The sequence below is a fragment of the Anoplolepis gracilipes genome, chromosome 13 (assembly GCF_047496725.1).
Source record: "Anoplolepis gracilipes chromosome 13, ASM4749672v1, whole genome shotgun sequence".
NCBI lineage: Eukaryota > Metazoa > Arthropoda > Insecta > Hymenoptera > Formicidae > Anoplolepis > Anoplolepis gracilipes.
This window is the reverse complement of record NC_132982.1, coordinates 1,602,400-1,618,972: the sequence shown is the minus strand read 5'-3', so window position 1 is coordinate 1,618,972 and position 16,573 is coordinate 1,602,400. Positions and strand designations below refer to the sequence as shown.

Sequence of the window (16,573 nt, the reverse complement as noted above, 5' to 3'; positions counted from 1 at the left end):
CTTGTATAATATTGCCACAATCTTACTGCATGTTCTGTTAAGGATTAATTCAGTTCAAATTGTGATCGATTGAAATTTATTAATTCGTGCTGTATTATATTGCATATTCTGCACAGAAACAATAGCGATCTTTTACTATCTCTATATGTATTTTTGTTAACTTTAAAATATAATATTTAATGAACAATATAATTGCATTACCTAAATAAACAAATGAGTGAGTGAATGAGCGGAGTGAGTGAGCGGAGTGAGTGAGCGGAGTGAGTGAGCGGAGTGAGTGAGCGGAGTGAGTGAGCGGAGTGAGTGAGTGAGTGAGTGAGTAATTAAATATATATATATGTGACGAATCGCGCCAGCCGGATCACTTGTCTGCCCAAAATTTGAAGCGACCTACAAAGACATTCGATAGCTCAAAAAATTAGTCTTTACTAGTACTTTCGAAAGTTATGTGGCCCGTTTTGAAATTCAAAATGGCGGATCCAATATGGCGGGGAAGGAAGGAGCAACAAAAACTTAAATGGCATGTGGGGTTGAGTGAGGGCTCGTTCGAAAGGGCTTTCCGAGACGAAAACAACGCGAGGTCGCCGAGATCTCTACGATTTTTTTTCGCAAAGTTATGATTATTTGAACATTTCTATGTTCATATGGTCATATGGTCATATGGTCGGACACGCTAGCAGTCTTGCCTTGGTTGGCATAAAACGCCATTATAGTTGATTCTACTATCTTTGTTGTAAATGTAATTTTTTACATTTTATTACAACACTTGTTTGTAAAACTTGTTTATTTTTTTTACAAGTTACAAAAAAAAATTACAATTGTTGTAAATATAATTTGTAAAAAATAAGTAAACGACACATATGAAATGTATTGTCACATACACACACGCGCGCGCGCACACACACACACACAGACAGAGAGAGAGAGAGAGAGAGAGAGAGAGAGAGAGAGAGAGAGAGAGAGAGAGAGAGTGACGATAGAAATGTAGCAAATGTTCTCTTGTAAACACATTATTAGAAATGTATGTTCTGTAATGTTTCAATACAACAATGTATCGAAATGTAGCAAAAGTTTTCATTTGTAAACTCATTATTTCACACGGTCGCTTGTGACTTTTCGAAAGCGAAACTTTCTTAAAATCAAATGTTGTTTTTCAAACAGTCCTTTTCAGGATAGTTGGTGAGCGAATACTATAGGTCCTATAGTATAGGTTGCTCAGAGAGTTACTGTGGTGGCTTCCCTAACAGTCTTTTTCAGGATAGTTAGTGAGCATTTCCATCGGTAACTTAGTGAGCTATCGATATATTTTCTCCAACAATCATTTTCAGGATAGTTGGTGAAAATTTCTTTTTCGCGGTTCAGTAAGCTGGTGTTGGTTCTCGAACAGTCCTTTTCAGGATAGGTGGTGAACTAATACCATAGATTGCTCAGAGAGTTACTATGGTGATTTCAACGGTCCTTTTCAAATTGACTGCTCTTACCTTTGACTATCAGATTTCTAATTAGTAGACTTTTAAAAAATAATCTATAAAAATTAATTAGAGAAAATGGAAAAGGAACGCAAGGACGCTACAAATGAGCCAAAAAAGTTATCTTCCGATAGATGTTCTAACCCATTAAGGAAGATGGTCATATCCGTAAAAGTCTGAGAAATATTTCAGCGAGTATCTCTAAAATGTTCCCAAACCTAAGTCTGAACGCAAAAATTTGCAGCCAACGCCGAAAAATATGTAATGAGACAAAGGCAAGGGATTCCTCATTTTGTGAGGACACTGAAAATTCGGATTTTAATGCTAATGATCATTCTCCAAGTAAAAAGATTTGTTTGTCCAGAGAACAACAATTAGAAGATCTTTTGGAAGGTTTAAAACATAAATTTAAAAATTTACCTGAGAATGATTCCCTCCGAGTAAGTATACTCACAATAGCTCCAGAAAGTTGGAGTATTCGTCAAATAGCTGAAGAATTTCAGAGTTCCTATAGAATGGCCAAACAAGCAAAAGATCTTAGAAAATCGAGCGGAGTTTTAACAATGCCGCCATTGAAAAAAGGGAGGAACTTACCTGATGAAACAGTTTCGAAAGTGATTGAGTTTTACGAAAATGATGAGAACAGTCGTATAATGTCGCACAAAAAGGAAACTGTCACTGTACGTATCAATGATCGTAAGGAAAAAAAGCGGAAGCGTTTATTATTGAGTGACATTAAAGTACTGCACACTTGCTTCAAAAAGAAATATCCTTTATTTTCTACTGGTTTGACCAAATTTGTTGAACTTCGACCAAAATGGTGTGTTCTTGCTGGTACTTCAGGAACGCATAATGTATGCGTTTGCGTTATTCATCAAAATGTTAAGGCGATGATCGAAGCTGCAGGTTTGGAAACATTCAGCAAAAATTTAAAAATTATCTTAAACAATTATAATTGCATTCGTTTCATTCTTTGTGATAAACCTAAAGATACCTGTCATGTGCTTCAATGCAAGGATTGTCTATGGGCCCTAAACTAGAAAATTTTTCTGATCTTCTGTTAGGAATATTGAATCAAAACAATATTCGGCAAGTAATTTTCAGTAAATGGCAATCTACTGATCGATGCACTTTTAAGACAAGAATGTCTTCCAACCGAAGATTTCGTAGAAGAACTTTGCAAAAAGCTAAAAGAACTAATTTCTCACGACTTCATCTCGAAAGCTCAGTCAAAATTCATTTCTAATAAGAAGGAAAATTTACAAAAAGACGAGGTATTACTTCAGTGCGATTTCGCTGAAAATTACGCCTACGTTTTACAAGACGCAGCACAGGGTTTTCATTACAACAATGATCAGTGCACAGTTTTCACAGTTTTGTTTTATTACCGTTCTGGTGAACAATTAGAACATCAAAACATCATTTTACTATCAGATAGCACAACTCATGACGCAGCTGCTGTATATATAATGCAGCAAAATGTGATACCAATAATTAGAAAAATTTATCCAAAATTTAAAAAAATCATTTACGTTACCGATGGTGCTAAACAGCATTTTAAAAATAGATACCAAATGAGTAATTTAATGAATCACAAGGACGATTTCGACGCAGAAGCCGAATGGCACTTTCATGCTACCGTCACATGGTAAAGGACCATGTGACGGTCTTGGAGCTTCTCTGAAAAGGGAGGCGACTCGTTTGTAAGCTATAACGAGCCTCCTTTTTCAGAGAAAGTACATCAGAATAATGCTATATTGAACTCAACTAGGCTCTTCACTTGGGCAAAAGGAAAATTTGAAAATATTAAATTCTTTTATTACTCTAAAGAACATCATCAAAAAACAAAAAAATTTTTGAATAAAAGGTTTTCTACAGCTCCAGCTGTCACCAACATTCAAATGAGCCGAATTTATACCGACATCAAATAAAGTATTGAAAGTAAAAAGGTATTCTGCTGCGAAGGACATCATTTCTATTGTGCAATATTGAAGCAAAAGAGCTAAAAACCTATTTTTTATTGTAAACAAGTTCTACAAACAAGTGTTGTAATAAAATGTAAAAAATTACATTTACAACAAAGATAGTAGAATCAACTATAATGGCGTTTTCTGCCAATCAAAGCAAGACTGCTAGCGTGTCCGACCATATGACCATATGACCATATGAACATAAAAATGTTCAAATAATCATAACTTTGCGAAAAAAAATCGTAAAGACCTCGGCAACCTCGCGTTGTTTTCGTCTCGGAAAGCCTTTTCGAACGAGCCCTCACTCAACCCCACATGCCATTTAAGTTTTTGTTGCTCCCCCCTCCCCCCGCCTTAATGGATCCGCCATTTTGAATTTCAAAACGGGCCACATGACCTTCGAAAGTACTAGTAAAGACTAATTTTTTGAGCTATCGAACGTCTTTGTAGGTCGCTACAAATTTTGGGCAGACAAGTGATCTGGTTGGCGCGATTCATCCCATATATACAGCGTGTCTCAAAATGACCGTATCACCTCTCGGGTGCAGGTAGAGCGGGTTAAATGGAATAGAAAAGTCCTGTATCATTTTGTGATTTTCAGAATAATTATTGAGAAATTAATTTACAAACATCGGCAAATCTGGCGCGAGTATCAGCCCGCTGCAAGAAAGATGGCTGCGAGAAGGACGGCCTACCACAAAAAAGATGGCAAGAAAGACGGCCCACCGCTAGGCCGGTCGCTAAATAATAATCGCTAATCTATTGTTCTTATCAACGCTTCTCGTCTATACCCCTGGTAACCGCGAGGCAATGGTGCCTATTTACGCCGCACGCGCGACCGTCCTTAGAATCGTCCTTCTCGCCATCTTTTTTGCAGCGGCCTGATACTCGCGCCGGATTTGCCGATCTTTGTAAATTAATTTCTCAATAATTATTCCGAAAATCGCAAAATGGTACTAGGACTTTTCTATTCCATTTAACCCGCTCTACCTACACTCGAGAGGTGATACGGTCATATATATATATATACAGGGTGGACCATTTTAATCCATCCAGTCGAATATCTTGGAAACCAAGCCCGGGAGAGAAAAATGTTTCAGACAAAAGTTGTATGGTTTCGAGGGGGCCATAAGATGGTACCATTGGTTTGACCTTGAAAAATCATTTGAAGGTCACGTGAAGGTCACTTCAAGTTTTTTAAATGGAACACCCTATATATTTTTACATATTCTTGTAGCTCATCTCGAGAGCTTTTCAAAATACTTATGACAAAGTATTTTTCATTAAGTATTTTTTGAGTTATAAGGCTTCAAAGTTGTAGTATTTTGACATAAAATACAAGATATCTCGTAAAATATTCATTTTTTGATTATCTTACTCTAATACTTTTACGCACAGAATAACGAGACGAATCAATTGGCATAATTAAAACACATAAGTATGTTAAAATAAAAATGTGTAACTGTTAATTGCAAATTCAGATTTTTACTTTAACATAATTATGTGTTTTCTTTACACCAATTGATTCGTCTCATTAATCTGTGCATAAAAGTATTAGAGTAAGATAATCAAAAAATGAATATTTTACGAGATATCTTGTATTTTATGTCAAAATACTGCAACTTTGAAGCCTTATAACTCAAAAAATACTTAATAAAAAATATTTTGTCATAAGTGTTTTGAAAAGCTCTCGAGATGAGCTACAAGAATATGTAAAAATATATAGGGTGTTCCATTTAAAAAACTTGAAGTGATCTTCACGTGACCTTTAAATGACTTTTCAAGTCAAACCAATGGTACCATCTTATGGCCCCCTCGAAACCATATAACTTTTGTCTGAAAGATTTTTCTCTCCTGGGCTTGGTTTTCGAGATATTCGACTGGATGGATTAAAATGGTCCACCCTGTATATATTTATATTTATATATATATATATATATATATATATATATATATATATATATATATATATATATCCAGATAGCAAGTTGCCTGCAGGTTGCTATTAATTTTCTTGAACTTGTTTGCTTAAGTTGCTTTCCATATTGAGGAAAGCGGCTTCCGATTTTGGTTATTGGATTGTCGACTTTTATTGCCACCAACACTTGTAAGCAACTTGATAGAAACAGTTGCCTTTTCATGAAACCTAACCGATCGTATATTAAGTTGTTAGAAACAATAGGGTAACATGACGCAAACAGTTTCTTAAAATCTTAACCTGATAAATTATTGCTAATAATGTACCAGCATTTTAATGAAAATAATTGCTGTTAAAAAAAGGGATCAGGGAATTTTTTAATGTCTGAGCGACGAATGTCGTTATCATTAACTATATACTTATCGATCTTCGATTGATATACATTTAGATCTAAAAGTATACATCAATCAGAGATCAATGAGTATCAGTTAACGATAGACAGTCATCGCTGAACGTTGCAAGGATACGGTTAATTTGAAGGCATAAATAAATTTAATACTATCAATTTTTTTCAAAGAACAAAAATAAAATTTTATTATTCTATGTACCTTCTTGTTATAGAAAATTTCTTACAATCAATATATAAAACTATTAAAAAAACAAACAGTATTTTAAACTATTTAAATAAAACAATTAATATTTTAAAGTTTTTAAATAAAACGAAAAAAAATGTTTTTCCAGATTTCTCTGCCAATGTGTCCAAAATGTTTCGAAACATTGAGAAATCACAGTTTTTAATAATTTTTTATATTTTAAATGATAGAGCAGGCTACGTTTTCAAGAAAAAAAATTTTTTTCAGATTTCTCTGCAAATGTGTTCAAAATGTTTCGTTTTAAATTTTTCGGGGATGGTTCCTATGTGGTTTTTTCTAAATTTTTAAATCTAATTTTTTAATTATAGGAAGTTATGTTTTCGCGAAAAAAATGTTTTTCCAGATTTCTCTGCCATTTAAAAATTTTTTTCGCGAAAACATAACCTATAATTAAAAAAATATATATGTATAAATAGATTGAAGAAATAAGTAATCAAGGATATCTTATTAAGTAAAATCTAAATTTTTTTACAAAGAATATTATATATAGAAGTTTTGAAAATTGAAGAATTATAAATTATGTGAGAACTAATAATAGCGAGATCAGTATTGAGAAAAGGCTTTGAGGCCCGCGTGAAGCACGGGGCGAAAAGCTAGTCTAATATAAAACGGAAGATCAAATGATAGATCTCCTATCATCCTAATTTCCAAATCACGCATTACCAAATCCGCTATTATCGGAGATAGCGGAAAGCCCATGGGCGCGCCAAAGGTTGGTTTATAAAAAACATCATTAAATGAAAAATAAGTTGAATTAAGCACAAGCCGGAGTGCCCCCAAAAACTCCTCCCGAGGCATACTGCAGTTCCCTTCGATGAAATCCCATTTTGTAGCTATACTATCCACCTCTATATTCATATTCAAAAGTTCATGAATGGCGATACCACATCCAGTGAGACCAATTCGAATTGGTTGCTAATGTAGAAGCCCGCAAATTTCTCTACCAACTGGAAACTATTGCCCACATAACTGTCCGAAACCGGCATTGAACCGTGAATGATCTTGTGAAGGAACTTAGCCAATCCATGTAACGAGGTGTTTTCAGAAGAGACGATGATTCGTAAGGGGCAGCCAAGCTTATGAATTTTAGGTAGCCCACAGGCTCTTGGCAACACTCCACTCGTACAATTAAGCGACTTATATATGTATAATGTCAGAAATGTAATTTAATCTCTTCCACTTTGCAAGCAAATCGTGTAGACCTTTAACAATCATTCTAGTGGGGTCTTTTTTCACCATAATATAAGTTTTTGTATCACCAAGAAAGACATTCATTTTTTCTAAATACATATTCTTATTAAGGACGACTGTCACATTGCCTTTATCGGCTCGCGTAAAAAACACATCTGGGTTATTGTGCATGAATTTCTTTATGTTTCATAAGGCATCCATGAGTTCTTTATCGAACAATAATTTCAAATTTGAGAGTAGCTAATTTATTTATAATACTTGAGGATATCTGACGTACAGAAAGACGAACATTAGCCGGTACTTTATCAATACTATGTTCATAGTGCTTAACTTAACTTATTTTTCACTTAATGATGTTTTTTATAAACAAACCTTTGGAAAATACTTAAATTATTACTTCTGTCACCCTCTCTGGCATAAAAAGGATATAATGTTCGATTTTATTGATAGGGCTTTCTTACTTTCGTATCCAAGAGTTCATCAAAAGAATATTGAGCTCGTCATTAATATCTTGAACGATAATGGTTATCCATTGTCGTTGATTTTTAACATACTTTGTGAATGGCTTAAGATTTTATTTGTTAGACAAAAAAAACAATTTGAGGAATGGCAACGTAAATCTCGTCAACAATTCAACTCGGGTCTCATATTTTAATATCTCTTATGTGCCCAAAATCAGAACGGTTCGGACATGTAGTCCGTGATCTTGACGTAAGGCTGTATTATACGGGAACGAATAAGTTGCGTTCGTTCATCCGTGTTCATAAGGACGCTTTATCGAAAGATCATTATAATAATGTGGTTTATAAAATCTCGTGTAATGATTGTGATGCCATATACGTGGGTCAAACAAGTAAAATTTTGAAAACGCGAATTAAAGAACATAAAAACCATATTAATAGAAATACCACGAAAAAATTTGTTATTACGGATCACAGGCTGAATGACCACGAATTTGATTAGGATAACGTTGAAATCTTGGATGAGGCCCTATTTGAAAAAGAGACTTGTATGAGAAATGCTGTTTATCAGACGTCAAAGGAATGGTTTGGATTGACAAGAAGATAAGGAGTTTTTGAACCAAGCATACATATCTATTGTAGAAAAGATGCCTTAACTTTAGAATCTAGACCTTGACTCATTTGTTATTTCCCCCTCTTTAAGGGTGTAGTTATTATTGACGACTGATGAACAGCTCTCGGATCATTGTATGTTTACTTGTGCGTCTGACACGGCGTGAGACGGTCGCGTGCGTTTGTCTCGCGTTACTCACAGTTTGTGATGAGTCTCCCTCTGGTTTTTTATTTTTTTTGTTCTCACAATTATGGCATTGACCTTGAGAGTGCATTTGAGCAGGCATCATTACTTTTAATTATATAGTGTGAACCATTTGGGGACTTAGCGTTATAATTTGATGTAATTGCGAAAGCATGGGCGCCTTTGTAATACTCTAAATTATTCTTTTTATCACTGAAGATGATCCAAAAATGGATCGAAACGTTTGAAAATAAAGTTTAAAATTTACTACAAAACATTGTTTTTATTTGCGCTCTTTCATCTGGCGCTTGGCTCTACATGTCTTTCATGTTCTTCCGTAATTTTAATTTGTGAGCCTTTTAGTCTTTATTGTTTAAAGAGAGAGAAAAGAAACAAAATAGTAGTGTGAGTTGGAAGCAATTCATTTAATCACGTTGTTATGACAATAGACCACATCGTGATAAATTAGTACTGTAATCAATCGGGACAGTAGCCAATCGGAACGTGGTCAATTACAACGTGATCCATCTCAACGTGATCAATTGAGATCACGCTCAATATTAGTGGTCAAACGTAGATATTATTCACTGTCAGTAAGGTTCTATTATATCTGACTTTTTTTGTTTGACAGTTTAATTTCAATAAGTACCCGGTAAAAAATTTCTCATATATAATTATATAACAATATAAAAGTATATAGAAATATATAAAATTCTGTATAAGTTATGTATAGTTATGTATAGGATGAATAATTTTGTATTATCGTTGACTGACATCTAGCCAACATTAATATAAAATTATATATAATTATACAATAAGTCATATATTATTATATATAATTATACATAACTTATATAAAATTTTATATATTTCTATATAATTTTATATGGTCATATATCATATATGATTATACATAACAAATTTTTTTCTGGGTATTCAAAATGAATAGTTATCCAAAATTAATTAATTAGCCTAATTTTAAATAGCTATTCTGATTATCTTTTATGCCTTATTATCTTTATATTATCAACGTTTGCATTATTCATGTTTTAGCTAAAATTTTAAAAAATATTGAATAATCTCTTAGAATTATTTTTGTAGTTCACAAATAATTTTAGTACATAAACTTAACGTTTTCTCATGTAATTAAAAAAATCAGAAAATCTAAAAATAGTAGATTATTTTCGGAAAATTGAATAAGCTTTGCAAAATATCCAAAAAATTATAGATAATGGAAAACAATTGAGAATTATAACTTATCTATTATTCGCACTTGAATCAAATCCATTTTGATTTAAAGAGATTTAAACCGTCTTTATTATGTTGAATATCTAAAAAAAATCCAAAGATAAGAGATCTATAATATGTTAAGCCTAGTATGTATGTACGTATGTTTTCTACGGAATAAATTTATAGGTAATATACACATACTTGATTGTTTGTGAATTGTACGAAAAAGATATGTCGTATGCATATAATTATATAATACTGTCGCATAATGTTGTCGAAATATAAAATATTAGACAAAAATCTACAGATTAAAATATATTTGCAAACAAATCTCACACAAAATTTTTTTATCAATTGGTAAGGTTTACCTTGTAGAAAACAAACAATAAAAATATTATCCTAAATCAATAAATAGAAATTTATTAAATATTAATTACGAATAGAATGTAAATAAAAAACACTATAAAGAGTGTGCATATAAAAAAGTTGAGGCAATATTTAAACAGTAAATTCTGTAGTTTAAAAAGTTCTTTAGCACTTTTTCATTCAAGCTATAATTACCGTGATATGACGAGTTAAAAATAATATAATTAGACGAATAGCGCGGGCAAGTAGTGTGAGGTTCACTAGCGACAAATTTTACTTAAGTTCGTTGAAGTAATGATGGGAGGAAGAAAGGGATCGATGAGTCCCCCCACTCGCCTCGTGCTGTAATATTTAATTATATCATTTTTAACTCGTCATTGCGGTAATTATAGCTCGAATAAAAAAATAATAAAGGACTTTTCGATTCGATTTAATCTGCAGAATTTATTGTTTAAATATTGTTCCAACTTTCTATTTTATTCTGTATATTGTACTTTCATGTACGTACAATCTAGATATTGGATCCGATTGCACCATACATGTATCCGATGAGAACTATGTCCGATCAGGGGATCGATCATATAATTTTTTTCTTAGGTGAAAACGTGAAAATTTCAAAAATTAACCAATCAAGACAAAGAAACTTTTCATGTTTGCGCTTAAGAGAAAAAAAATTACATAATCGATCCCTTGGTCTGTGTCGTACTGTGTCCAATCGGATTGGTGTCCAATTTAGTCTGTGTCCGATCGGGACCTATGTCCGATCAGTACTGTGTCCGATCGGTAATGCGCAATCAACGATTTCTATGTTTTAGACATTAGAAAAGCAATATCTTTAATATTTATATTGTGCATATTTCTTATGCGATTAAAGTAAGTTCATTATAAACATATAAAGATAATACAAAATTAAATACGAAATAATGTATATAGTGATGTCCGGTAATTTCACATATGAATTACCATATCCGGTTCATCCCTTCTTTGAGATCAAGGATATGACAACTTATTTATGCATTTGTATCTATTTGATGCTAACCGTGCTAATTATAATATGTGGTTATGCTGGACCAGATGCTTTTGTACTCAGCATGGCACTTCATGTTTGCGGTCAATTTGCTGCATTATCATGTAAAATTGACGATTTGTTAAAAGATCGTAAAAATTACCGTCATCATATTATTAACATCGTATCAAGACATCACCATCTAATAACGTGAGTGTATTGTTGTTTTTTGTTCTTTATATATGCGTATTCTAAAGCTAGATATACATTAGCGAACGAACGCTGAACGAACAGTGAATGCGGACATTCGCGTTCGCTTTTATAAGTTATTTGCTCCTTTTCTTGATTGCATCAAATATTAGCATTCGACCAGATTCAATGTTTGCAGTAAATTGAGATTTTAATACAATACATAAAAAAAGTAATTAGAATTGTGCAGTAAATGTAAAGGTAAATTATAACAAAAAATATTTTTTCATTTTATTTTTTTTTATTTATAACATATTTCTTTTTCTACATTTTAGATAAGTAAAAATACTTACTAAATACTACTAAAACTTTGTAAGTCTAACAGAATTTACTATTAGCAAGATCGATGTCTAACAATACAATTATAGCAAAACAATAAAATTATAGCAAAAATGCATGTTATAAAGTGAACAGCGAATAATAGCAAACATTTAAATTTGCGCGTTCATATCGCACGAATTGTCTTTGATGTACCGCCTCACTAGGGAATCGAGTCAAAGCGATGCGAATCAAACATTCTATTTGCATCGCTTTAGCGTATACATCTGCGGAATGATAACAACAAACGTTCGCGTTTGCTGTTCGTTCGTTAGGTATATACCCGGCTTTAAAGTAGCATTTTTCAAGATTGTCACATAAAATGTCAATATACAATGGAACCTCGAAATATTGAAATAGTAGACAGAATTCCTTCCATACATTACTAGGATCAAGTAGGACAGCACATAGCAACACTATATCTATGGAGGCAATGTTTTCTCCTGGCGATGTACTTGAAAAAACGTGTTTGATACAAATCTCGCGCAGTCACCTCGATCAGAAATTTGACGGAAGTGAGGGTAACTTTGCAGACCGTAGCAAATTAGAATTCCATATAGCAGATGTCAAATTTTAGAAGCATCATGCTTACAGCACGTGGATAAGATATGCTGGCACTGGAAGGGACATGCATTAAAGTATGAACCGAGCACGTTCAATGATTTAACCAGCTGCAACATGTATATTTCCTCTAGCCCTTTCATAGATTTGTAAGTGTGCTATTGCAATCTGGAATCTTTGCTATACAATGTACTATTTCGAGGTTCCCGTACCTTATTTCTTTATATATATATATATTGCTTTTTCTATGTGTGCAATTCTTTCTTTCCAGCAATTATAAAAGTTGACATTGTAGGGCCGAAAGTGAAAAGATAGAAGTTATCAAAAATTTTGATTAATAAAGGTCAATTCATACATTTCCTTCTCGTATCCGTGCCGTATCCGTACCGTATCCGTGCTGTTCAGTACCGCATATTCATACATTTCCATGATTTTCATTCAGTGCGTCTTGAGACAACGAAGAGAAAGCATGAATTTCTCTGACGAAGAACTTGCAGTTATTGCAACAATTTTAGACGAAGAAGAAGTAAATTTACAAAAAAGAAAAAAACGTTAGTGGATTCACGAAATATGTAAGAAAATAAATACTGAAGGTGAATTCGCTACATTGTACAAACAATTATTGGATGACGAAATAAAATTTTTTCAATATTTTCGAATGTCATTGCAATGGTCATTCAATGTATTATTAGAAAAAATTGAATCCGGAATCAAAAAGCAGATAACTTATTGGAGAGAAGCAATAAGTCCAAAAGAACGATTAGCTGTTTGTTTAAGGTAATTATGTATTACACTTAATAATAATAATAGCAATAATAATAATAATTGAATATCATAGAATTATAAATTATATAAAAGTATGTTCTTAACACAGCTCATAATATATTTATGAAAGACATGAAGTATATTAGTTATTTATTGTTTTGGTTAGATTTAAATTAAAAATATTTGTAATACCAATTATAATTTGAAATATGTAGAAGGATACTGTTGTTGTAGAGTGAATGATGCATCTGTTTGTTGTGTATTAGAATCGTTATTGTTCGGTGAGGGCCATGCATGCACAGAATTAATTGTGGGAGAAATTGTTGGGCAAGGAATAGTGTTGGGTGATGGAGATGAAACTGGCGTTGAAAGTGAGTCAGGAGTAAATGTGTATTGTTGTTGCTGGTGCATTATTTGGTTTATTTCTATTTCTTGTATTATATTAAAAATTCGCGATTTGGCTATATTTAAATAATATGGTGTCAAAGATTTAAGTGTCGGCGCTAATCCTGTGAGAAATACATCAACTGGATGCAATAATTCTTGGTTTTTTTTCATTTCGTTCCAGAATAAACTTTGCCAAAGTTGCCGATGCTGTTTCATGACTTTTAAATCTTTTAATGCTCTCAATTTTCTTTTTTTTATTTAAATGCAACGAAGATGACGTCGATGAGTTCGCTGTATTGATCTCATTATCAATATCTTCAGATAAATTTTCTGGAATAATCACAGATTCCGTGTATGATGATTTTCTTCCCTCTTGAATACTTTCTTCAGTATCATTTTCTGAATGATCACTCTCATCACCAGGATTCTTTTCTACATTGTCCAGATTACTCAATGTATCTCGTTCTTTCATAAAAGGCAATAAAAAACTTAATTGATCTTCATATTTATATTTTTTATTTTTTGGCGCTGCTTGTCCACTTTTTGTTACTCGTTTCTTCATTGATTTGCGGAAATTGTCACGAATATTATTCCAACGCGCTTTGCATGCGGCAACTGTAAATAATAATCTTTAATTGCAATATTAATAATAATAAGCATTCATGCTGAGAAATGCGCTAAAATCGGATAATAATAATAAGAGAGTCGGTGAATATTTCCAGCATTCGTGATAAAAAGTGCGCTAAAATTGAATAATAATAATCATAATAGTAATTTTCTATGCAGATTTTTGGCCACCGAAGATTCATTGCGAACTATTGCATTCAGTTATCGGATGGGTCATTCAACAGTCTATAATATTGTGGTAACGACTTGCAAACTAATTGTAGAAAGATTAATGCCTGAAGTAATGCCACAGCCAACAGAATCTAAGTGGAAACAGATCGCTGCTGATTATTGGAATATTTGGAATTTTCCAAACTGTTTAGACGCAGATGGCCAACATATAATTATTCAAGCTCCACCTAACAGTGGATCTGAATATTTTAATTATAAAAAATCTTTCTCCGTAGTATTGTTGGTTTTAGTCAATGCAAATTACAAGTTCACAATTGTTGATGTTGGTGCTTTTGGATGGTGGCATTTTAGCTCATTTACAAATGGGACAATCTCTTGAAAATAATATGCTATCTGTACCTCAGGATGAAAATTTATTAAAAACTACTATAAAAGCACCTTATGTTATTGTTGGCGATGAAGCATTTCCTCTTAAAACCTATTTAATGCGACCATATCCCGGTAAGCAAATTGACAATAATGAAAAACGAATTTATAATTATCTTTTAAGTCGCGCAAAAAGAGTTGTGGAAAATGCATTTGGGGTTCTTAGTCAAAAATTTCGAATTTATCAAGGAAGATTACAATTAAAGCCAGAAAATGTAGATTAGATAATACTTTGCACATGTGTTTTGCATAAATTTATCATAAATTCACGTGAAATTACGACGAATGTTTCTAATCATTGTGATGATAGCGTACAATGTCAGACAATACTTGAGGATATTCTAGCTCAAGGTGGAAACGCTACTCAAAAAGCTTTTCAAGTCAGAGATATATTTAAAGACTTTTTTAATTCCTATAGGATCAGTTCCCTGGCAAAATGAAAAAATTAAATATCTATATGACTTAATCACGTATTAAATTTTATTTCTGTAATTTTTTTAAATGACAAAAATCTGCATTATAACTAATAAACTGTATTAATTAAAATAAACTGTATTAATTATTAATATTAATAATATGATTATAATTTACACACTTGTTCCAGTTTATTAGATATCTCACTCCATTTTTTATCTTTTAAAGTCCCATTAAGATATTGTGGATGAAATAAATTATAAATTTCCTCACATTCGCGAACATATTCAATTAATTTTTCGTCGTCCATTGTAATTAACGCAGCATACTCGAAGGCGCAATTGCAATAATAGAAATATGGTCTGTGTCTGAGTCGTAGACTGTCTGGGGTAGCCTGGGCTGGCTAGACAGTCGAAATGTGTTTACGATCGTCATTTCCTCTCCACGATTTCAGCGATTATTGCGATGGAATCTATGAGTGAGCACTAACATGTAAAGATTATTGCACACAAATTTACAATGGCATAAGTAATTTAAAAAATAAAATTATTTATATTAAGAGTTGTTGTTGTTCAATATGAATAATAATAATCAGTCGTATTATAATAATAACTCATCTTATAATAATAATTCGTATTTTAATTACTATTTTAAATGTTGTGTGCGATAATCTTTATATGCACTAGTGGCAATTTAACCGAATTCGCTATATTTATGCACTGAAGCCGTTCACACATTCAGTGCCGACGCCGTACCGTACCATCCGTTACGTGAAAATATCGGTGGAGATTTTGCCTGCGTACTGATACTGATACGGACGGACAGTTAGGGATACGGATACAAAAGAGTATGACAGTCCCATAGAAATATATAAGGACGATATTTTCATCAGTGCACGAACGTACATTGTACGGATACGACACGGATATGAAATGGAGATGTGTGAATTGACCTTAAAACTTTTATAATTTGTAAAATGATTTTGTTAAATTATACATTAACGCATTTGTTTCTAAAAGTACTGCTTTTATTATATCAACATTATTGTAATAATTATATACAGAGTTTATCAAAAGTATGGAAACTCTTTAGTATTAAAAAAAAAGTTTCATAAAAAAGTTGTAAAGCTTAAAAAGACACGTTCAATGGCAGTATAAGTTCGATCATAGGTAAAGTTGTCAAAGCCAAGGCAAAGTTACCTTGAATTTTTTTAAACAAAACTCCTTATTTTTTATTATATATTTGTATAACTCTTCTTGAGACCTTTAAAAACACTATAATTTTATTTACTTTGGATTAGCCGTTTCGAAGTTGTCGAGTTTTTACGCTAAAATATTGGTGGTGAAATCCACGATGGATTAAAACAGACGATTCTTTATTGTCAAGTATTCACGGTCTTGTTTAAATGCAAATACATATATTTAGCGACTTCTTCGTTATACAATCGTTGAATATAAAATCTTGTTTTGTTACTTGAGGAATAAAGTAAAAAGAATACATTTAGAATAGAGAATAGTAATTTCAACAGATGTCGCGAGTGTTTCATTTATCACTACAACATTTATCCGCTCTTTTATTCAATTTAATTTTAGAAT

The 16,573-nt window shown here is 32.4% G+C and overlaps 2 protein-coding genes across 2 annotated transcripts in view; one reads left to right on the top strand and one right to left on the bottom strand.

Moving 5' to 3' along the window:
• Positions 1-16,573, top strand: part of LOC140672455 (odorant receptor 4-like) — a 60,020-nt gene that overhangs the window by 26,270 nt on the left and 17,177 nt on the right. The window contains exon 3 of the mRNA XM_072904633.1: positions 10,988-11,270. Within this exon, the coding sequence (XP_072760734.1) occupies positions 10,988-11,270 (283 nt within the window). The remainder of the gene's footprint in view (positions 1-10,987; positions 11,271-16,573) is intronic.
• On the bottom strand, positions 13,149-15,288 carry LOC140672697 (uncharacterized). The gene is made up of 3 exons (XM_072905088.1): positions 15,156-15,288; positions 13,722-13,955; positions 13,149-13,480 (listed from the first exon to the last, which is right to left on the bottom strand). Exons 1-3 carry the CDS (start codon positions 15,286-15,288, stop codon positions 13,149-13,151), a joined length of 699 nt encoding a protein of 232 aa, XP_072761189.1.

Coding starts and splice junctions, on each gene's coding strand:
- LOC140672697 (XM_072905088.1), bottom strand. CDS start 15,288: ATGGACGACGAAAAATTAATTGAATATGTTCGCGAATGTGAGGAAATT. Junction 13,956..15,155: donor TAATAAACTGGAACAAGTGT/GTAAATTATAAT, acceptor TATTATTTACAG/TTGCCGCATGCAAAGCGCGT. Junction 13,481..13,721: donor AGAAAATGATACTGAAGAAA/GTATTCAAGAGG, acceptor TATTGCATCCAG/TTGATGTATTTCTCACAGGA.